This window comes from Pelodiscus sinensis, chromosome 15 (assembly GCF_052426305.1).
Source record: "Pelodiscus sinensis isolate ZL-2025 chromosome 15, ASM5242630v1, whole genome shotgun sequence".
Taxonomy (NCBI): domain Eukaryota; kingdom Metazoa; phylum Chordata; order Testudines; family Trionychidae; genus Pelodiscus; species Pelodiscus sinensis.
Window position 1 is genome coordinate 29990726 of NC_143066.1, and position 24862 is coordinate 30015587.

The 24862-nt window shown below is 42.7% G+C and overlaps 1 protein-coding gene across 8 annotated transcripts in view; it reads right to left on the bottom strand.

Moving 5' to 3' along the window:
• Positions 1-24862, bottom strand: part of MAD1L1 (mitotic arrest deficient 1 like 1) — a 749374-nt gene that overhangs the window by 286403 nt on the left and 438109 nt on the right. For all 8 annotated transcript variants that reach the window (XM_075899591.2, XM_075899593.2, XM_006112872.4 and 5 more), the window contains 2 exons: positions 12772-12860; positions 4326-4416 (listed from right to left, as the gene is read on the bottom strand). In XM_075899591.2, the coding sequence (XP_075755706.2) occupies positions 4326-4416; positions 12772-12860 (180 nt within the window). The remainder of the gene's footprint in view (positions 1-4325; positions 4417-12771; positions 12861-24862) is intronic.

The window sequence follows — 24862 nt, forward strand, 5'->3', positions numbered from 1 at the left end:
GCCTCGGGACTAAATGGTTAACTACACCTAGCCAGGTGGAGTGGCCAATAGGAATGTAGGTGGGACTTTCAAACTGGGACAAAGGAATTTGGTTTTTTCCCTCCTTTGTCTCTGTGAGTTCCTCTGCAGCTACAGAGTGGGACAAACATGTCTCTCTCTCTCCAAGAAACAATTCTTCACTTTCTGTAAGTAGGGTAAAGTTTACATAAATCCGTTTTATTGTTTTAAGGTTTGGGTATGGGATCTGATGTCTGGTACTGTTTAAAAGATGTTTTGGTTTTCTTTGTAACTAAGTTCTAGGCCCATGGAGTTTCTCCATGTGTATATTTTGTTACCTTTCCATCTAGTCATTATGCTTGCAGCAGGAATATTGTTGTGATAATAAAAGTTTTCTCTTTTCTTGTTATTAACCTGGCATTGGTTAATTGTGTGCCCTGATTTTTACTTTAGGGATGAGATTTCCCAAATGATCTTTCCCCTGAATCCTTATTAATATTTGGGTGGTGGCAGCAGAAGTTTTATTCCCAAAATCTAGGGTTTTAAGATTTTGGGGGGAAGTTTTATACCAAAGCCTGGTAGATAAGGCTTTGGGGTACACTTGCTGGCCCCCACTTCTGCATTTATCATGCCAGATGGGGGAGGAGCCATGACAGAGTCTCCTCATGTGAGTTCTCCACCTAGTCTATTGGTGGGGCTGGTTTCTCAATTCTTGAACCAACAAAGGAGATGACATCTTCCCCTCTCCATGCTTGCCTGTCCTCTTCTTCCTCACATCTTTTCCTTTTCCCTACATCCCCAAATAGTTTTGTCCCTCTTCAGTCCCTTCACAGCCTTGAGTTGCACTACACCCTTATTAAACTCTGGGATTCTGAACACTGCTGCTGCTTTGTGCTATTGTGATATGTGCTACTCTAGTACATATGCTCTGTCTCTTTATCATTACATCATATTTATCATTACATCATATTCACAGCATTAAAAAAATCCAGCTACTGAAATAACCACACCCACCCACTTCTGTTTAATATAAGACAGTTAGCACAACTACATGGAAGGCTCGGAACCTTTCCTGCTGCAGACAGACTTTAAAAGGTTGGTGTTGTTAGCAACTCAAGGCTAGGCTACTGGCATTGCTAATACTGATTATAAACACTGTAAGTCTGAGAATCCCAAACAAAGCAGGGAATTACTGTGGGCAGGATGGTGATGCCCCAGTGCTGAGAGAGCTGGCAGTAACCCTGAGGCAGCGAGGACAGATTAAATATGATTTGAATGAGTTGTAACCTGCTTTGAAACCAAAGCTGCTCTTGTGTACGTCTAGAGACCGGGGCATCAGAACACCAAACCCAATGTTTTCATCTCCTTCTGATGACAGAAACCCAATTAAAGGAGAGCTGGGTGACAGGTTTCGTGCTAACCACGACTCGGCAGAGGCGCTCAGCAGCTCTCAGCTCCCTGCTTTATCAAAGCTGTCACTTCTCCCGTCTCCAGGAATTGGTAATAAAAAAGAGATTTGATTTGCCTCTAATAGGTGTCAAGATAAAATCAATGGTCTGTCTGAAATCTGGGTAATTTCAAACCTGCAGGTTTTCTACCATCATAAAGCAATTTACACAAAGGGGGGGGGGGGGGAGAGAAAGAAAGAAAAATTAAAAGAATGAAATGTTACAAGGCTGGATTGTTCCGCACATCAGAGAGAACAGTAGGGAGCGATAACACTGCTCAGAGCAGGATGGCCTTTGATTAAAAACAAAATAGGCTTGGCTTCTTGTTCACTCCAGATTCTTTGAAACAGAAGATGCTTTAAATGCAACACCCCCTCAACCCTCCATCTGCACAGAGCAAGAGTGTTACAGAAATAAGAGTAGCCTGAGTGAATATTGCTGCCAGCCTCCTTCACCCTCCTTTGGGGAGTGGAAGGCTTCACAGCTGAATCCAGACTAAAAAAGCTGAAGCACCAGTCTAGGCAAGAAGATGGGAAAATCCTGTGGAGCTACGGAGAAAACAGCACTCTCACTTTTCTTTCACTCAGATTTCGTATTTCATACCTTCCTTCTCTTGGGGAGAGAGTGTCAAATGCTGCCAAGAGAACTTATTTCCAAACTGCATCATCATATTCCAGACTTGAATAGCTCCTATCATATAAGGCTGGAAGGTACTGAGCTTTGCTCAGTATCAATGGTAATAATGGTAGAAGCTGTAACAAATAGCACTGAGGCATTTTTATCATCCTGTCATCTGAGTGGAAACCAAAGTCTATAGACCATCTCTGTTACCTACCCGCCTTGTGCTCTTGGGGAGCGAGGGAGTGACACTCATGGAAAATCATTCCTCTCCCCCAGGCCTCTGCTAGAATCAAAGACAAAGTAATGAAAAGGCCAGGGAAGACACACTTAAACTGCTTCAGACAAGGGTGACAGAATTAAGGAAACACCCCAGCCTCATCTGCATGGAAGATAGCACAGAGACACATCTCCATTAGCATACAGAATGGAGACCAGCTTTTCCAAAGCAGGAACCGCACTGAACTATGGGATACCGAAAGCCGAGAAGCACTGTCTGATGGGAAATCTCTGCTCCTGATGCTAATGAACCCAGGCCTGCTCACACCCAAATTAGTGATTATCAGACCAATTCTAGTAATGGATTTTATTGACATCCAAAATACTGAAACTGCCTAGTTGCACTGTGAGCTCCTTCAAGGAACATCACCCATAACCAGGTGGGATCACTCTCTATTGTCTCGCCTCTGTTTACCCATAAACAAATCCAGTGTTCTCTTCAAACTACTGTCCTATCCCTATAAAAACTCCTACCTTTGCCCAAGAAAAACTGTTCTGATACCTGGATTTAAACTGCATCAGTTCCATTGTGACTTCTTCATCTCCTGTCTGATCATGCTGGGGGCTCTGCTCTGCTTGTCTCCTGCCCTCTGGACCCACAACTCCCATCACCATCTGGGAACCCTGATCAGTGCAAGTTCCACGGAGTGATGAGGTGTCTCTCTCTCTCTTCCTCCTCCCCCCTGCACTCCCGCATAGCCTCCTGACTCTGCCCTATGTAAACTGTTATATGTTTAGCTAGCCCTAACATTTGTAATCAGTTTTAATTTAGATTTACTATTGTAACTGTTGGATTTAATTTTGTATGTGTTTGGCTTCCTGTATATATATTTTCACTACCCAGAAATAAATAACTTTCATTGTTAAGTTGGTTGCTTCTCTCGCTTCCTTTCTCTTTCGCTCACTCTTCCTCAAGGGGTGTTATTTTGGCTTCCCCGTTTGCTCTGCAACTACGCTTCTTGTACCCAAGCTAAAGATCCCTGTAGTGCCCAAAATCCGGTGGGGTTTGCTCATCATGTGGTTTACCAGTGAATGATTGTGGTGTGAAAGTAGGGATAGATGGTGCTGAACCTGGGGGCTTATGAGGATGGCAGCTTAAAGTGCTGTTTAATACAGCCCACTGAGTACAAAGGCACATGAGGGTGAAGTGTGGCATTGCTGTTAAACTCAGCCTGCTGAGTCCAGGGACATATGAGGGGTCAGCTTGGGAGTGCTGATTACCCAGTCCTCTCAGACGTGCTCTGTCAGTGGGTGTGAGTGTCCGTGTGTGTTGCTAAGGTGGGAAGAACCCCATCCTGACTAACCTAGTTCCTGCAGGAGACCTCCAGTGGGAGGGGGAATTGGCAGAGGGAGAATTCAGCTCCATATGAGAGCACAAGTAAGCATGAGCAGCACACTGATAGAACTGTTAACCTTCCCCCTAGTTCCATAAGAGTAACCCTAATAAATGAGTGATAGAGATGTAGCCGTGTTAGTCTGGGGTAGCTGAAGCAAAATGCAGGACAATGTAGCACTTTAAAGACTAACAAGATGGTTTATTAGATGATGAGCTTTCGTGGGCCAGGCCCACTTCCTCAGATCAAAAATAAATGAGCATACCCTAGAGTAGTGGGCAAATATGGTAACATCTCCCAGTACTACTACAGCTGCAACAGTGGTTTGTTATAGCTATGAAGTTTGCTAGAACAGACAAAAGTTGAGAGGCTTGTAACCCAAAGAGGTTCTACCTGAGGACACTGAAAAAAAGCATCTGTTCTTGCATGCCTGAACACACCACCAAAATCTCAATGTGACATTATCATACACAGATAAAGGTGTGGGGGATGGGTTTGGTTTAGGCTTCTTGTGGGATCCTTCCCCCAGACTGAAGAGAAAGGATCTGTGGATTGTCAAAGGAACTCTGGAAGTTTATCAGTATACCCATCTATCAAGGCAGACCTGTGCCAAGCTGTCCAGCCCTTCTGGCCCTGCCCCACCTCTTACCTGAAGAGTGAGCTTCTCCAGTTTCATTTCCAGAGATTTGTTCTCTTCTTCTAGATGCCCTCGCTCAGCCTCCAACTCCTCAATTTTTAACCTGTAAAGAGAGGGGAAAATACACCGATACTCTCAATGTCCCAAGCCAGCTTTTGTCCCAACACTGGAAAGAATAAATGAGGACTCAACAGAAATCACACACCACAATATTGCACGCTTAAGAATGCGCAGGAAAAAGACAACTCATCAAGAAATTCAATAGTTACAATTCCTACAGAAATTTTATTTTGGCCATGTCACATGTACAATTGTCTGTTCCTTTTTGTTTTTTGCTAAATGTTTAATTTTGGTGTGGATGGGGTGTTGTTTGTTCAGAGTGGGTGTGAGGTTTGCTTTTTTTAAGATAAAAAAGCAAATTAAACTACTTAATGTTCTACTCTTTGAAAACTCACACATCACTTAGGTAAAAACCAGTTGGTAAAAAGGGTGAAAGGCGTGCTCACCTTACATTACATATAAACCTCCAACATCCTGGGCACCTTTTGCCAAAAGATATTGCTATATGACAGCGTCTTCAGATGTAACTTAATATTTCTCCTCATACTATGTATGCATTTAAAAAAAAATTGCAAATCTTGTCCAGCAAAGCTGGTAGCTGTTAAACATCTTTACTACTCATAAGATGGCTTCACAATTACATATATTCAGTTGCTTTAATGTTTAAAGTGTTTGTAAAGGCACAGGATTGCTACACGAATGATGCATCTTGCGAGGTATTTCAGTCATTCAAGTATGCACCTGCTGGAATTGCACCTGCTGGAATGCACCTACTCCTCACTGCAAGTATGCACCTACTGGAATTACTCAAGCAGCTAAGTAGAGCACTTGATAATTTTAGAAAGACACACAAAGAATACACAAACAATGAGGAGTCCTGTTGCACATTAAAGGCTAACATATTTAGTTGGACATAAGCTGTCGTGGGCAAAGGCCCACTTTGTCAAATGCATTCCATGTTTGTCAGCTGCATTTCGTGCCTTCTAGTGAATCTGACGAAGTGGGTCTTTGCCCATGAAAGCTTATGCACAAATAAATTTGTTAGTCTTTAGGATGCCACAGGACTCCTCGTTGTTTTTGCAGATACAAACTAACACGGTTACCCCTATCTCACAATGCAAAGAGTGCATGTTATCCAAGGGTATGGAACAGGCACAAGGATGAAGAAGCTGGAAAAATTAAAAGTGAACTTAATGCTTTGGGATATGCCAGGGGAAGAGGGAATTATTTCTGTGAGGAAACAACATAGCAGCTACTGAAGGTCAGAATAAGAAACTCAAGACATTCAAAGTCTGTGACATCCCCATATTCTCTCCTTTACTGAGCTGGCACCCCTCCTCTACACCTGAGCAATGACCTCTCTCCTATACTGGCTGCTGTTCTCAGTGCTGGAAAGATTTTTAAAGACTCATTAGTACTCTTATCTATCTATAAATCACTCCTCAACTGTCCTGTTTGACACTGTAAACTGCCCTGGATCTCCTTGGGGGATATAAAGAACCATAGTTTGTTCTTGATGCAATAGTGTAGTCGATTGACTGACTGATAAGCAAAAGCTCATCGGTTAATGCTATAGACTACATGCATTTCTCTCCCCTCCCCTTCCCCACCAGCAAATTTTTTAGCAAGCTGGCCAGCAGCCCAGCTCAGTCCTGGCTTGCAACTGGTTCAGGACCTCCTCCTGCTGCGGCTCTGCATTTAAAGTGTATTAGGAGCCAGGTCGGCAGGCAGCCTGGCTCAGTTCCAGCTTGCGCCAAGTCCAGGAGCTCAGATACCCACACAGGGGCTGCTGTCACCCTATGCTGCTGCCTCTTTATCAGAGGCAGTAGCACAGAGCAACAGGAAGCCAGTCTGCAAGGGGAGCTGGGTTTTAAACTGACTCACCTCATGTACCAGCTCTTGCCTGGAACCCCATGCTGCTGCCTCTGATACAGAGGACTATAGAATAGTTGACTAACCAATACGAATTCATGAGGTTACTCGACTAGTCAATTAATTGATATTTAACATTGCTAGTCTGTGCTCCTTGATATTTCCTGAACAGGATTTCCCCCTGGCAAAGAGAGAAGGGTAATGGAGAATATAAGAACATAACATAAAAGCAGCAGAGCACTGCAGATGGCAGTTAAACTACCAGAAGAAGGTACTTGCTTGTGTCTGAGATTTTTCATGCAAGTACACGCAGGGCGCAGTTGATGTATTTGAATTCTCCAGTGGGTATAAGGGCAATATTAACCTACATACAGCCTTGTGCTCTATTTAGGTACCAAGAATATATATTTTATCCCCAATTCTCACATCTCAATTTGTGCACCAGAGTTACTCTTCCTCAGCAAGTAGGTTGTTCTGTAGGTGTTTACAAGTAAGGAGAACAATCCAGGATAGTTTCAGTTGAGGAATAGGAAAAAGTAAACTAGAAAAAACTTGGGGCTCAGTACAGTCTCCTGTTGATTTAACATTTGACCAAGACTGAATACAAATGCAGCTTTTCAGTGGGAAGAGGAAAGAAATGATATTTACTCACTAAAATACCGACACCATAAAATGCAGAGTTTTACTTGTGCAGGAACCACTGTTGAAATTCATTAGAGTATCTACCAGTGGATTGGTTACAAAGACACTTGAAAACATGCAATTGTTTACATTCTTGACAGGACTGATTGAATTGCTGCAAACTGTATATGAACCCCAGTATCTTGGTCTTATGTATGTGTCTCCAATTCCAGACAGTTGGAATCACTCTGGTGTTGGACATAATGCTCCAATTTAGGACAAAAACAACGAAGGAACCCTCCCCCCGCCCCATCTCCAACAAAGCCTTTCTACAAGGAAAGGCACATCATAAAGTTCACGAGAGATCTAGTCATGCAAATCTCATTGACCTGGGAAGTGTTTACCTGCTGTGGTGATGGATTCTACCATAAAATCTGAGGCAAGAAGGCCAACCATTGCTATTTTTAAGCAGCAAAAAATAAAGTATTTCTCCAACTCTCTCCTTCCAGAAAACTCTGAGTCCAGTAGAGCTAACTGATGCTCCTATTTTATTCCTTAGGTTCTTTATTTACAAGATTAAAATGTTGGCAGATATGGCGCAGGTGTGACTGGCAAAATAGTATTGTCACTGATGGGGGAATCTCTTACAATATAACCCATCTGAGAAGCGGGCCCTGCCATGTAGAAAAGCTACTGCTGAACTGGAAACTACTGAATGGGACAGAAAATGTGTGTGTGAAGAAGACACTATTAAGGGATCCCAATGGCAGTAAGACGGTGTTAGAAACAGAGCAGAGAGATTTCCAGCAAGTGTGACTAATAGGCATTGGCAAGGACATGAATTTCTTTTGAATGACTGTAACTCTACCCACTCACTAAATCCATAGACAACACTTAGGATTTACTGGAGTTTCTGTGTGACAGCAGAAAGAAAAAGTTCAGATTTGTTCCAGCTGAGAAGGTCCTTCAGCTGTTGTCTCAAGTCTTTACTACAGTTGTTTTTTAATGTATTATTTTTATTTATTTGGTATAAAACAATAGCCTTTGCAGATTTATCACCATCCAAGTAAAACGAGTTACTGCCTAAACACTGTTTGTTGCACCCTGTGGTCAACAAACTAAATAGATCGACCACCCTTTCCCATGATGAGATCTGCAGAATATGGCAAATATGATTTATGGGGAACAAGTGGTATGAGGAATGACAGCATTAATATTGGCTTTTATTGTCTCCTTAGACGTAATAAAGGTGGATAAGAATTTCACGTTTAGAGCCATAAAAGGTCTGAGGAAGAGCACTTTGTTCTCCAGAGGAGAAGGAGAAAAACTGATAAAGTCTTTCAAGCTCCTCACTGAAAATTTACTTTCCATACTAAAGAAAAATGAAACAAAAGATTTTTTAAAAGCCTTCACTCATTCACAGGATGTGAATACAGATTTAGGGGATTAATGTGGATTTCTTTGTCCTCTGTGACTACCCTGCATTTGTTTTCAGAAGTTAGCTTTTAACAGTGAAGTTTATTTGGAAATGCCTAGAGGCACACAGTCCTTTCCCCTTCTTCTCCCATGCTTCTGATGGGTTCTTTCAATTTTCCGGGCTCCTTCAGTAAAGCAGCTATCTGGTGTGGGTAGGTTTAGTATAGGAGAGCAGGTGCATTGGATTATAGGTTAATGGTGTGTGGAGGCCCACAGTAAACATTAGCAGTAGAAATAATTCCCACATGAAGTGTGGGACTTCTTTCCCCATCTTCCAATTTGAAGAGTTTGTATTTTTCTTTCACTTGTTTTCTGCCACAGGGAATTTGAAATGGCAAACTGCATGGGGAACGAACCTAAGTACAGTCATATTCCTAGTTCCTGCAAGTCCACTGGCAGGAGGCAACAGACTCTAATGATTAGAGACACCCCACAAACAAGGAATAGGAACAGTGTCAACTGGTGGCGTGGAACCCCACAGGGACAGATTCTCTAACATTGTAATGGAGAAGGAGAGGAGGAAATAGTGATTCCACCTCCACCAGATACCCCCTTTCCATTCCCCAAAACCCATCCTTCTTTTCCTTCCTTATCACACCCATCCGAGTCATCTTTGCTGCACGGAGCCAGCTGCAGTTGGCCATACGAATGGTTCTTCCATGGTTTACTATGAGAGAAGCTATTGCCAAACGAAATATTTAAAGACTATTATATTGGTTTTACAAATGTTATAGTGGCTAGTTGTTGTATTCCTTGTTAAATGGGGGAGGGCAAGCTGAAGTGTTCTCTGCAGGAACTAAATATCAGGAGGGCAGAGGATAGAATAAATTCCTAATACAGGTATCCATTTGGTTGAATTTCCATTCCCCTGGGAGAAAAAAACTATGGGTGCTGAACTAAAATCAGATCTACTGAAATAATCCTAGGGATCTGCAGGAACCTGCAGCCTAAAACTCCAATCAGAAGGGAGTAGATAGCGAGATCCCACCTTAAGAAAGATGACTCGAGGCCTGAAACCTAAGAGAGAATACCAAAAGGAGGACCAAAAGTGCTCAGAAATGCAGCTAGCTCAGGAATCGTGACAAACATCACAAATGATATCTGGTTCCCATGCAAGGAGGCGTCCTGTGAAAGTCTATCAGCAAGGTTTACCTGTGTTACAGTAAGAGAGCTCTTTACTGATTCTGAGCCCTAATGCATGGGAGATACCCAAAGCAGGAAAGATGAAACACAACTCCATTCCTAGACTGGGTAATTCTAAAGCCACAAATCAGTTCCTTCTCTCCATCTAATTCAGCTGCTGGACAGAATGTAGAAAAAATGCTATGCTATTCGGAGTAGGCTGCTCCTGAGAAGAAAACAAGCTACAGCAGCAGGGCAGCCTATTTGCTTGTGTGGAGAAAGGGATAGGAAGTTGCCCACTAGACCCAAATTGAAGAAGCCTTCAGCAGAAAGACAGAACTTCATACAGTGTTTCCTCTGTTAGAAACCACAGCCCACAAAATTTGCACATGCTGAGCAGCAAGAAGGGAAAAGAGGAAACCCAAGGGCATGTCGCCATTACGCCGGGGACTGACACTGCGGTGATGAATCTACCAGCCATCGATTTATCATGTTTAAGCAGATATGATACTCAATCTCCAACAACGCTACTGTCAATGCTGGTACCCCACCAGGAAAGAGAGCAGCCCCTGCCAACCTTACTGCACACAAGATACTATGTAAGTACATCGACTTCAGCTGCGTTATTTGCATAGATGAAGTCACATAGGACTACATCAATAGCAGAGGTTACTGTAGACAAGGCCTTAGTGAGCAATTTTATACCAGTTCCATCAGCCTTGCAAAAAAGAGTCATAAAATTGTGAATAGGAAAGGAAATAAACTCAGGTTCACATCCTTGGATGCAGAAGCCATACTGCTTGGGCCTGCTTAACTGCTAAATCACCAGCATCAGGGTTTGGAACATGCTCTGTATTTTGCTAAATACGCCAGCATCACCCTTGTAACAAAAAATGGTTCAATGACAGACTTCCATCTAAAGAAAGGTTTAGCTACACCAGGAATCTACCAAAAGTAATCTTATAATAAATCTGAAGGGTCAAATGTCTCAGATGACCCTAGCTGCAGAAAATGTGTTATCCTGGAAGTGTTTGTGGTATGTGTGTGGTGGGGCAGACAGAAGGGAGTAGAGGGTGCTGCTTTGAGAAGTCCCAGAAACTTAGCCTCTTAATTTGATATAGTTTTCAATTTTGCCTTCAAATTATTGCTCCTCACAGGAGAACTATACCAGAATATAAATGGCTCTGCTGGGGAGCAGCCCAATTCTGGGACACTCTATTTGATTTCTAAGGAATAGTTTAAATCAAAGAAGCAGAGTTATGCTTCTGAACACACTGTTTGGAATTATGTTTAGACTACCATGTATTTAAGAGCAGAATAGGGGCTTCTGCTTGCAGAGAACCTAGCACACTGCTGGCACTCACTAATAAAATAATTGGAAGGGAACTGAAAGTGCCATGTGAGAAATCTGCCCAGGTTCAGAGGGTAGGCTTACAAATCAGGGAAAAGTTGGACCAAGTGACAAGTGAGATCCATTGTAAGGAAAGCATCAGCAATGTCATGAAGTCCTGGATTATGTGGAAATCTAGCTCTTTAGTTTTGTTTTCTAGTGTCCTTGAAATTGCTCGGCTAATAGATGGCAAATGCTGTTTAATGAAGATAAACACTGAATAATGAATCATGGAGGTGAAAAGAGAGAGACTAGAATTGCTCCTAAATGGAAAGGGTGCTGCAGTCCATACTAACCAGGAGAGAGGGGGAGACTGGAGAGTTATTGTAGAAACATTCTGAATGTCTCCAGCTCCCAAAAGACAGCACACAGAGTGCTGGCTTTACTGATACAGAAGCATAATATTAATCAGAATAAGGGATGATTTTTACTGCTGCTTGTGAGATTTTTAACACCCTGTAGCACTACAAACACTATGCTTCAGGATAGTCCTATATGCCTCCTGGAGAAATGTCTCAAACGTACATTCACATCATGAATAAAGATTTAGGAATAACTGATTCAGCCTCATGGAAGTAGGAAACAACAGTACAGTATGACCTACAATATCATCTCCTTAAAAGATGATTTGGTGAAAGGTGACCTTCAAAATTCTGCCCCTCCACCTTGTGGGAGATGTATCTGAGAAATACATCTTGAAGGTCAATTTTAGAGCTCTCTATTGTATTAGAACATCTTAGCTGAACACTGGTTATTTTCAAATCCATTCCATTTTAATACTGAATAATACTTCTAGAGCTGTAAAACAAACTAGGCAGGGAGGGGAAATTTAGAAAATCCATAAGATGCAGACCACTAATTTTGTGCCTCCTGCAAAACCTTGTTCTTGCTCCTAAGAGGCTACAATACTTTCACAATGATGGAACTGAGAATATAAAAGTAGTAAGAGAAAGAAATCCAGCCAAAATCTCACATCAGCTCAGAACCACAAATGCAAGTTGTCACGATCTAACAGATTGGCTCAGTTTAAAAAGAAGGAACTTTATTAAAGCATTCGGGACACAGATGAACTTTCTGCACTTTGTATTTATTGTTTCACCTTCCTTGGAATGGGAGCTGTAAATACTTTAATAAATATACTGAAAGGCTGTCTAGTTTCATTGTAGCTTTTGTAAGTGCTTATGTATCCTCTGCTGAAATGCTGTTTTGTAACTTTTCTCTCATTGAATCACAACATGTATCCCTCTGCCATCTGCAACTGCACACTAGGGGAACCATTTGTCTTTTCTCTCCAGTGTTGGAAGCACATCAGTATTATAAAACGCTGTTTTCTAAGGCTTTCTCTATGACTGCCAGCAGGACCTGTGCTTAAAGTCCAGATCCAGTAAAAATAAAAAAACAGCAAAGTTGTTCCACGGGGAGAGAAGTAAATTTGGGGATTAAGGAGCCACTGCAACATGAATTAAAATTGTGAAAAAGAGTCAAGCAGATTAAAAAAACAGAGCACGGAGTAACCCAAGGTGGAAAAAAGGTCTGAAAATGACAATTTAGGAAAGGCAAGAGGCATCAAGACTTTTCCATGGCTGCTGGAATTTCCTATGGAAATTGGATAACTGGACAAAGAAGGATTCTACTTTAAAAATATCCCATCAGGAAAACATCAGTGTAATGATCAGTCCTAAAGCTTAGTTACTTACGCTGTAGGCTTCCTGGGGTGTCTTTTTGGTATGTGCTTTGGTATGTGCTTGTACAAATAGGGTTCTGGTTTATGACCAGGCCTCCTATCTGCTACCACAATAGAAAAAATAAATTAGGAGGATGCAGCATTTGTTTCCTTTTATAACACCAATTTGGTTCTTTCCCTTCTCCCCAACTGTGTAACAAATAGAAGGAAAAGCTCCTAGAACACGTGCTCACCTGAGCGCTTTAACCTCCTCAGTAGTGATGAAGGTGCTGTGAGCTGCTGTGCATTCCTGAGACTTCAAGCTCTTCAGTTCCACCTCCAACTGCAGGAATAGGACAGGAGGTTAGTTCATTCTCTGAGACATTACAGACACTTCTGAATCACAGAACTGTAGTATGGACAATAGCACACAAGCTTTTCTAATAAGTTTTCAGTGAGGAAATTATCATTAATACTCCTCATAGTGGTACAATTGGCCAAATGCATTATGGGTTTTTTCACCTTCCTCTGAAGCACCAGGCATTTACAACAACCTGATGGCCCATAATCTATCCCACTAGAGCAAATGCTATGATCCTACTGCCACATAAGTGTCTTTATTTCCAAGTGTTGTGTGGTTCTTCAGCTTAGGGTGCATCTACACAGCACCCTAAATTCGAAATAAGATACACAATTTGCACTATTTTGAAATATTTTGAATAACAGGCAGCTTGTTAAGATGTGAGGTGGCTATTTCAGGATACCATCGGTATCCTGAAATAGCCATCCAGTGTAGATGTACCCTTAGGTGTGTCTATGCAGCAGGGCTTAACTCGAAATAAGCTACGCAAACTGAGCTACGTCAATTGCGTAGCTTATTTTGAAACTGGGAATGTCTACACAGCATTTATTTCGAAATAGAGCTTTCTTCCTCCAACTTCCCTTACTCTTCATACAATGAGAGTTACAGGAGTCGGAGTAAGAAGTCCTCCAGCTTGACAGTACTTCAACATTATTTTGAAATAACTGCCTGCTGCGTAGAAGCGGACTACATTATTTTAAAATGTTGCTGTGTAGATGTACCCTTAGAGATACAACAGAAATGAAAACCAAATTCACCTCATAATACAATGTAGACAAGCAGCAGGGAGGCAGCCATTACATACTCCAGAGCCAGGGCCCTCTCAGTATAGAAGTAATTCTAACGTATTTTGTGAAATACAACAGTTTTACATGTGCCAACCACAACCCCCAACTAATACACCCTCTTTTGCCACACCTCTAATTATCTTTCCTAACATTTGCTTGAAGACTATATGGAGCAGGTGAGGGAAAGGGGACTGATACTGTTCAAGTGGAGCCATTGCTCCTCTTCTGAATATTTCCTCATCTATTTCTCTGTGACTAATCTGAGGCAGAGAACTCTTTGCATGAAACTAAGAGTTCCCTAGCACCTGTAGTTCTATGCCGGCAATGCAACCCCATTTAGCACCAGAAGCTTCCAATGAAAAAAGCTGATCAGACTGCTTTGTCCAGTCCAACTCCAAGGCTTCTACATTGCTCTCCTCAGTCAGGGGAACATTTCTAGCCCTTTCAGATACAAGTTGCTCAGCCAAGATGAGGGAAAAAGAATGGATGAATTAAGAAAACAGTTTGTCTCAGCCCCTTTAGGCTGGGAAACCAAGCCATGACCTGAGCATGTGAGTATCTTTTACCCAGGCCCTATTATCGTCAGGATGGGAGCAGAGGGAGGAATGTGTTGAAATCGCTTCAGCCTCCTTTGGCTATGTGAATCTGTATCCCTCATCCAGTGCGCAAAAGTCCATGTATAGGGGTGGGAGAAATAGTGTATTTTACCTACTATTAAACTACTATCCTAAAAGCCTCAGGCATTCTAAGCAGAGGCAAACAGCTCTGAGTATAACTTTCAGACACTTTGCATGCCTGTTATATCTCCTCCCAGCCTGCCCACTCATTCTTCATGGTCTGTTCTTGTATACCTATTCTTCTCCTCACACTTTGGCTCTTCCTTCAGCATCTGTCTTGTATCTTCTCATTACTAACTTCCTCTAATAATCTATAGGCAGACACAATGCTTTTCATTTACATGGGAAATAATAAGCAAAACAACCCTAATTAGAAATGCAAACCATATGAACACTGAGGCTCAACATTCAACATCAGGAAGACAGCTCATTAACATACAGCACCCTTCAACTGTACTGATTAGACTTGTAGAGCATCATAATTCTGCACTGGAGTAAGGAGTCCAAATGCAGCCAGCTGATACCAGTTTCTTTCTTTTACAATAAAGGGAGAGTGGGTAGGAAGCAAACGCATTCAATTGCAGAGCTATGCCTAATCACATTGCTCTGCCAGAAATAAAGTTCCAGCATAATGGATCTTCATACACTTGTGCGCTCCAAGAAAGACATGAAAAATATGGCAGCATTAAAGCTAAAGACAGGAGAGAAAGGACAGAAAAGGCCTGATTCCCATACCTAGTCCCATCCCTTTGGCTATATCTGGGGTTAAAGCAAAGGAAAAAGATGTGAGGGAAGAGGGTCTAGTGAAAACCCTCTTTGGAAAACTACATTGTAGTATTCGCCCATTATTTGCCAAAATCCTTTCAAGCAAAGGGAAAGAAGCAAAAAGCCCTCCTGCATCATCATGCTGTAAAAATGTTCATGTATATTAGCCAGCTGACAAGATTATCACAGCGAGGAATGCTTCCCTCAATTTTCTGATTACTGAGCTTATCTGTCCCAGCTCAGTTCATTACAGATGGCTTGGATAAAGCAAGCGCTCTAGATAATTCCAGGGATGAGAATTAGGGAACTGGTACTGGCAGCGGACTTCAATTCCAACCTACTTCTAGCAGGAAGACAGTCATTATATAACCTGCTCCCCTCTCTGCAGAAGGCTGGGATGAAGTTTGTTATTATAGTTTTGTGCTGCTTTCTGGGACACATGTGGATAGCATTTGAAGACGGAGCACTGGTAAATGTGCTATTTGTCATAGGTTAAGCAGCCTAACCTTCAGTCCAACTGCCACCTGCTAAATGACAGGAACCAATACATCCCTGCTTTGGATGGGGGGGGGGGCGGGAGTGTTACTAATCTGTTTTTGTGTTTTTGGGGTTGCATGTAATTGTTGTGTATGGTGGGAAAGCGATTGAGTGTATAATAGGAAGAGGAAAGGAGGGATGTGTCTGAGTATACACATATGCTTATCTGTGCCAGAGGGCACAGTGCCAATGAAAGTCCTACATGATAAGCAGTTAGTTTCTAGCACATATTTAGTGACTCCTAGGCAGCAATATGAGAATCTGGGTGAGATTCTGTGCTATGCCTCTGTAAACAACCCAGAACTGTGGTGGGATAAATTAAGGGCCTTATGTAACCCTTGTACCCTTCCAATTCTGAAAGGGGCCACAGAAATCCATGGTGTAAATAAGACATAGGTGGGGAGAAGGACACTGCCTAAATTCCAGAAGCTGTCCTTGCTTCTTGTACGATGCAGCCCAAACCTCTGCGGCACTACATGCTGACTCCTTACAACTAAACTGCTCCATATTCTCAGGGCTTATAAGGAGGTCTTTTGACTGTCTTAGACTCAGAGCTAGCAGCAGGGGAATTCTCCTCTCACTAGATCTGGGGCTTCTTGGGTATATCTAAATCAGCAGTTTTCAAATCTTCTGGGTTATTTTTTGGTTACAGCTTCCCCTCCCCACCATGCTGACCCAGGCAAAAACAGACACGTGCAGAAGTACGAATGAGGGCCTGTTCATAAGCTTAACATGGACTTTAACACAACCTCAAGTAAATTACCTGCATCTGTAAGTTTCAAATACACAGCCAAGGTTTACTCACCAATGGACTGCTTTTACCTTGGGCATGGACCAGTGCAGGGGGCAGGTGCTGCTAGGCGTTGAAATCGGTGAGGCCACAGCAGATGTTGACATTGACCCACAGGCTGGGTGGCCTGCTGAAGTGAATCGGGGTAGAGATAGTGCTTCCTGCTAGGGACTAGCATAAGCCACCTAATATTGCATTTGCCCCCCAAAATGTGCTTGCATGACCCCACAGTTTGAAAACTTCTGGCCTATGTCTACCTTGAGAAAAGTCCCTGCACAATCCAAAACAAAATGTGGCAACAAGTCTCAGAACCCAGTTCTACAGGTGACTTTGGCTCAAGTTCCAAGGCTAAAAAAAGTAGCGTAAAGGCTCTCACGCAGGTTCTTAAGCCTAATGAGGAAGGGGGCACATCTCAGAGTCCAAGCAGGAACATCTACATTGCTATTTTTAGTGCCATGGAGGAAGTCAGATTCTGGCTCTGAAACCCTGCCATGTGTTTTCCACTTTTTCTGCAGTGCAGATGTACACTAAGGTTATGTATACACTAGCCCCCTAGTTCGAACTAGGGAGGCTAATGTAGGCATTCGAAATTGCAAATGAAGCCCGGGATTTAAATATCCCGGGCTTTATTTGCATGTTCCGTCCGGTCGCCATTTTGAAATTCCACTAGCCTGAAGTAACTGCCCATGGCTACACGCGGCAGTGAAACAGTAATTTGAACTAAGTCCTTAGTTCGAATTAACTGTTACTCCTCCTGGAATGAGTTGTAACAGTTAATTCGAACTAAGGACTTAGTTCGAATTACCGTTTCACTGCTGCGTGTAGCCGCGGGCAGTTACTTTAGGCTAGTGGAATTTCAAAATGGCGACCGGACGGGAACATGCAAATAAAGCCCGGGATATTTAAATCCCAGGCTTCACTTGCAATTTTGAAAGCCTACATTAGCCTCCCTAGTTCGAACTAGGGGGCTAGTGTACACATACCCTTAGAGCTCCTTTATGCTGCTCGGGCTCTTTTACCTGGCAATACAGAGAGGCTAGAGGTGAAGTGAGATTCTCAGCCCAGGGTAGGTATGCATCACCATGTTACTGCATCTCCTGTCATAACAAGAACAGGCCTGATCCAGAGAGGTGCTAACCACTCATTCCCAAGAGAGCTTAAGGCAGCTCAAACTGATCAGGATTAGGCCCTTTTAATTATTTTGTCCCCATTCTCTAGTAATATATTACTGGCTCCAGAAGAAACCAGACTATTTTTTAAGTTAGCCAAGGACTTTATGACACCAGAAAGGACAGAACCATGAGTAATGTCAGAGGCCATGAATGGAGAGAAGAAACAAACTGGTATTTAACATTTTGACCGTGCAATGTCCTTTTCTCAGAATACGGCAGAGCACCTTTCCCTCCCCCCCTCCATCCCATTTTATCCAGCATCTGTGCAGCTTTTATGATGTCCATAATCCCTGATTTCTGGCCAACTTTAGAGCTACTAATTACATAAGATCAAGGTGCATCCAACGTTTAAAATAACTCATTATCATTAAAAGCACCATTATGTATATAGTGTGCTCAAGCCGGAACGGTAAACTGCCATGATGTCCTCAGTAACAGCAAACACATCTTGGTTCTTATCATTTACACAATAGACTACTAATATGTTTAGAATGAAATGAAATGGCTTTCTTCTCTCCTCCCATTCCCCACTTTAAACCTCCTGGGGAATAGGAGTTCAAGATCTTTCTCCCACAAATGTTGATGACTTTATAAACACTGACAGCAAAATAAGGAATTCAGCCAGTTCTATTTCCCTGTTCTGCTTGAAGTGTCTGTTGTCTTTAGAGGTGGCAGGAAAAACACACAACTGTGAGCTAGGCTACTAGAGGGTAAAAACACACACACACACACACACAAACACAGATTTTTCATTTTCAGATATCTGGTTACAAGTTGCACTTGTGGCACTTGTCCCTTTTTAAGCTCCCTCCCCCCAGATATTCTGCTAATGAGTTAATCTCTGATTCTCAAGGTGCTATGCCTTCAAAAGCATCGTAGTGACTTAGGAATCTAAGGCTATATATTCACTATAAGTCCCACATTGGCACAGCAGCAGCTACACCATTATAATACACACACGCTACAAGGTTTTTCCATCACTGTAGTAAATCCACCTCCTAAGGAGGCAGTAGCTTCCATCATCCTCTCTCATCTGGCTTAGCTATGTCTCTCTGGGTGTCAAATATAACTAGGTCAACCTAAGGTTTAGGTGGAGACCATGTCCAAGTCCCATTTTCAGAAGTGATTTATAAATTATGGAACTCCCCTTAAGCTCAATGACTTTTGAAAATGGGACATTTTTGACAACTAACTTGTGTGTGAATGTCAGGCCACGTAGCTATACAAACTGAAATCCTGATTTCTGGACCTAGCTTTGGGCTCCCAGATTTCAAAGAAGCCTTTGTATTTTGCATTTTGTTTAAAAAAGAGTATTTCAACTGAGTGTCAAAATAAGCACTTGTTTGAGTGACGAAAAAAATAAAAGGTCAGATTTATTTGCCCACTTTGTGTATACAGATTTCATATAAGAGTACATGACTGGAGATATATTGTTACTGGTAGAATAATCAATGTCAAGGGCTGATTCAACAAGCTTATACTGAAGATGAAGATTGTCTGCCTCTAATTCAACATTTTGGGAATTGTAAAAAGGGGGAAACAGTGAATCCATTATGAATGTTTAATTTTTATTAAACGTACCATCCTTTGAAAGTCTTTCCTTAGCAAAAGAGATGAATTTAAAAGGGAGAGATAAATAAGAAGTGAATTTTCACAGAGCCAGCATGGAAAGGTGAATTGAGAGGCTGTTTCTCCCACAAGCCTCGCCACAATTCAATATGTTATTTAAATACATGAATAATTAAATGTGTGAACACCAGGTAGGGTTGGAAGGAAGGAGTCTGTGCCTGTTCCTGACTAAGGAGTCATTGCAGGTGGTTTTGGAACAAACGGATAAATTAAACAGTACAATAGAACCTCAGCATTATGAAATGACCAGTCAAACACCAAATGCATTTGGAACCAGAACTGTGCAATCAAGCAGTAGCAGAGGAACTCCCACTCCAAAGACAAATACAGTACTGTACCATGTCAAATGTAAACTACTAAAAATTAAAAGAAAAAAACAATTTTTTTCTACATAGTAAAGCTTCTAAAATGTACTGAGTCACTATGCAGTTGTAATTTTTTGGAAGAACAGTCATAACATTTTGTTTAGAGTTAAAACATTTTAGAGCACATTTCACTTGTCACGCCAGAGATCGCTCTTCCAGCATTCAATTTAGCAGGTCTAGCTAAGACATGTAAATCAAATTCTGAGAGCAGCTCCGGCCAGTGCCTATACTGGACTTAGTGCATCTGAGGGTACTGAGGTAGTTGGCAAATGTCATTGTGGAGCCTTTGGCTATTATCTTTGAAAAGTCGTGGAGATCGGGAGAAATCCCAGATGACTGGAAAAAGGCAAATGTAGTGCCCATCTTCAAAAAAGGGAAGGATGATCCAGGGAACTATAGGCCGGTCAGTCTTACCTCGGTTCCTGGAAAAATCATGGAAGGGATCGTTAAGGAATCCATATTGAGGCACTTGGATGAGAGGAAAGTGATTAGGAATAGTCAGCATGGATTCACAAAGGGCAAATCGTGCCTGACCAATCTGATTAGCTTCTATGATGAGGTAACTGGCTCGGTGGACATGGTGAAGTCAGTGGATGTTATATACCTTGACTTTAGCAAGGCTTTTGATACGGTCTCCCACAATATTCTTGCCAGCAAGTTAAGGGATTGTGGATTGGATAAATGGACGGTAAGAAATATGGCTAGAAGGCCGGGCCCAGCGGGTAGTGATCAATGGCTCAATGTCAGGATGGCGGTCGGTTTCTAGCGGAGTGCCCCAAGGTTCGGTTCTAGGACTGGTTTTGTTCAATATCTTTATTAATGACCCGGATGAGGGGATGGATTGCACCCTCAGCAAGTTTGCAGATGACACTAAGCTGGGGGGAGAGGTAGATACGCTTAAGGGCAGAGATAGGGTACAGAATGACTTAGACAAATTGGAGGATTGGGCCACAAGAAATCTGATGAGGTTCAACAAGGACAAGTGTAGAGTCCTGCACTTGGGACGGAAGAATCCCAAGCATAGTTACAAGCCGGGGACCAACCGGTTAAGTAGTAGTTCTGCAGAAAAGGACCTGGGGGTTACAGTGGATGAGAAGCTAGATATGAGTCAACAGTGTGCCCTTGTAGCCAAGAAGGCTAATGGCATATTAGGTTGCATTAAGAGGAGCATTGGCAGCAGATCCAGAGATGTCATCATTCCCCTTTATTCAGCTTTGGTGAGGCCGCATCTGGAGTATTGTGTTCAGTTCTGGGCCCCCCACTACAAAAAGGATGTGGACGCATTGGAGAGGGTCCAGCGGAGGGCAACCAAAATGATTAGGGGGCTGGAGCATATGACTTATGAGGAGAGGCTGAGGGACTTGGGTCTGTTTAGTCTGCAGAAGCGAAGAATGAGGGGGGATTTGATAGCAGCCTTCAACTTCCTGAAGGGAGGTTCCAAAGAGGATGGAGAAAGTAGTGACAGATGGCAGAACAAGGAGCAATGGTCTCAAGTTACAGTGGGAGAGGTCCAGGTTGGATATTAGGAAAAACTATTTCACTAGGAGGGTGGTGAAGCACTGGAATGGGTTACCTAGGGAAGTAGTGGAGTCTCCATCCCTAGAGGTGTTTAAGTCTCGGCTTGATAAAGCCCTGGCCGGGTTGATTTATTTGGAATTGGCAAAGAAAAATTATTAGGGGTATAAAACAGCTTCCATGAGGAGAGAATTAAAAAACTGGTACTGTTCAGTTTGAAAAAGAGCTGATCATGCAGGGATATGCTAATAGTTATGAAGTACTTCACACAACATACAGTCAACCTGTGGAACTCCTTGTCAGGGGTTGTTGTCAAAATCAAAATAGACTTTAAAAAAAATAAGTACATTCATGGAAGATAGGTCCACCAATAGCAAGTAGCCAAGATGGTCAGGGAAGCAACCTCATCTTCTGAGTGCCCGAAGCCTCTGACTGAGAGATGCTGGGACCAGATGACAATGGTTGAGATCACACAATAACTGCCCTGTTCAAACCATCTAGGGCATTTGGCATAGGCTGCTGTCCAAAGACAGGATACTTTGCTAGATGGACCATTGATCTGCCCCAGTATGGCCATTTTTATGTTCTCATGACTCTCACAATAGGCTGTGTATCACTCTACAACAGGCACTTGAGATGTCAGTTATTCTAGAAACATCAGCTGTAATAATCTATAAAGGATGCATCAATAAACATTAATTTTATTCACCTCCTTTCCTATAGGCAAGTGCAGCTAATTTAGTGACTTCCTACTTCACAATGCATCCAAAAATGAATGTGGTAGTTGAACAAAGATCCCACACACTTTGTGAGAGTCATTTTAAAACCATCCTGCCAGGAAGAAAGGGGGTTTCCTCCTTAAAAGTGGATCAGTTTTACTGATGAGATAGATAGAATCTTCCTCAAACAGGATCCTGAGGGCGGAGACAACATTCAGGGGAGCAGACAGCCATGGGAAGGTTAGGAGGAGGGTCTGGCTCCTTGAAAGGATGAGGATCACAGATAGAGGGGGCAAGGCTAAGGGCAGCTGTCCCTCAGTGCCACCCAGACGGTGGTGCCCCCCCCCCCCCACCCCAGCACTGCTTGGAGCATGCCATCCCCCCCAAGCAGCTCTAACACCCATAGCACCCATAACACCCTGCACAATTTAAAAGGTACTCTGTACTACGGGTGCTGCTGCTGCTGCAGTGACAACTGGAGCCCGAGGACACTTGGAATCACTGGGCCGTTGCTCCCCCCATCAGCAGGTGCGAGGAAGAGAGGGTGTCTGCTTGAGCCCACTAGTATTGATAGCTCCTCCTTGTGACAGTCATTTTGGGGTACATGACAATAATATGAGAGCTCTATGATGAATCCTTTCTGATCAGCTTTTCTATAAAAAAGAAAATACTTTTTACCCACCTTCACCGGGAGCCCTCAATGTACAGGTGAATGCAAGAATCATCCTAAAACATCAGGAGCAGAAAACACTTGGGAAGAGCCAACCAGCACTGGATTCTCAACTGCTGAGCAGCAAGTTGCTCACCATTAACCCTGATCCTCTTCAAAAGAAACATAACAGTATTTGCTACAAAAACATGATATGACTTGCCACTGAGAAATGAGCGAAAAGGTAGAGGATGAGTTAGGGCTTTTTACTCGGAAAGCTAATCTTTGACGCTACTATTGAACATGATGACCACATGAAGGGAAAAAAAACTGGATGCCAAAATAATGGTGCTTTAAAACTATTTCACACTTGACAGAAACAAAGGAAAAACAAAACCAACAAAGCCTTTATAAATGTTTAAAACACACAAGAGTTAACTGGTCAGACATGTCCTGAATCCCACTGTTTATACAAGCTAATTGATCTATAACAAAGTCAGTGTCCTTTACCAGTGGGAAGGGAGGTCTAAGGTTAAATATTCTTCTAGCAGATAGATTCCTAAAACCATGTATGTCTACATCACTGTATATATACACATGGATAAACAGATGAGTGTGTGAATACACACACACACACGCACACACACACACACACGTGCTGACTTCAGCTTCTTTCCAATGCAATATGAATTGTGTTTTTTCCTCCTGTTGCTGTTAAAGAGAGCAATTTTTCAAGTTTATACTGAATGTCACTCTATTTCATTTCCAAATATAATCTCCTGGAGAGAAGGTTCGCATGCCCTATTTTCAATCTCTAAAGCTAATACACAAATTTATATTCCTTTCTCCCACTCGCTCGCCTAAATTAAGAGGCGTAATTACTAGGAGCGCTTGCTACAAGCGAACAAAGTGCCAAGGGAGAAGGAGCTGTCACTGCCGGACGCCTGCAGCAGCCACCTTCCCCTCCCCTCCTTGTCATGTCGTTTCCACCCCCAGGATCCTGCTTATGAGGCAATTTCTATCTAGCCCATCAGCAGGACTTGTTCACTTGTAGGAAGCAACCCTCCTCTCCCACCAGGACGGTCTTAAAAAACAAATGACAAAATTACTTCAGCTGTCAAGGAACAGCTACTGATTGCAAATGCACCCTGCAGTGCACCTTCCCTCTGGTGCCTCACTTTTCTGAACTAACAGAGATCACTGGGCTTTATTTCTGCTAGCACCAAAACACAGTTTTATTATCTAAAATTTGGCCCCAAACTCACTTTTCCTCACTGCCATACTCCCACATGCAGGATCTCACAAAAAGGAAGATTATTACTTTATTCAGGCTTAGCACTGAAATTGCATTTGTATTTTCAAAACACAGCATAGATTTTAACTAATTCAGAGGTTCCCAAACTGTGGTCTGTGGACTTGATATTTAATCAATTCATTTTACAGTTCTAAAGGAAGTGGTACATCAACCAAGTAAGTTTAGCTGATCTAATCCAAGAGAGCCCTAATGAGTTTTCGTCCACTCCTCTTCTTTGCTTCCAATCTGCAAGGCAATTTCCCTCCCACCCCCAAAAATCTCCTTCTACGCTGTGATGTTGCAGACACGCATTGGTGAAGTTGCATAGAAATTCATAGGGTCAGTTCAGTCCCGAGGCAGAAAAAATGCAATTCCACTGGAAAAAATCTGGGAGTATGCACATAAAGACATGCATGTATGTTACATGAAACTAGTTGTTCAAGAGTTTTAATATCTAGGCATAAAACCTCACACCACTATTATAAGCATAGCATTATAAGGTACTGGGGAAAAAAACGGTTACTTAACTCATAACTGTTGTTCTTTGAGCTGTGTTGCTTATGTCCATTCCATTAGGTGCGCGTGCACCGTGTGCATGGTCATTGGAACTTTTTTACCCTTAGCAGCACCTGTTTGGCCAGCTGGGGAGTCCCCCAGAGTGGCGCCGGCATATATACCTCTGCTAGCTCCTACCCCGCTCAGTTCTTTCTTGCAGGAAACTCCAACGAAGGGGAGGCCAGTGGGAATGGAACGGACATAAGCAACACATCTTGAAGAACAACAGTTACGAGATAAGTAACCATTTTTTCTTCTTCGAGTGCTTGCTTATGTCCATTCCAATAGGTGATTCCCAAGCCATAACTATGGAGGTGGGGTTGGAAGTCTAGATAGTGACGGATGGTAGCACAGCCATCCCCACAGCCACATCCTGCTGGGACTGCTGTGAGATAGCGTAATGTGTGGTGAACGTGTGCACGGATGACCACGTGGCCACCCTGCACATATCAAGGATTGACACCTGGGCTAAGAATGCCATGGACAATGCCCAGACCCTAGTGGAATGGGCAGTCACTTGGGGCTCTGGTTTCCCTTTCAGCTCGTAACATGCCCTGATGCAAGCGGTAATCCACGAGGAGAGACACTG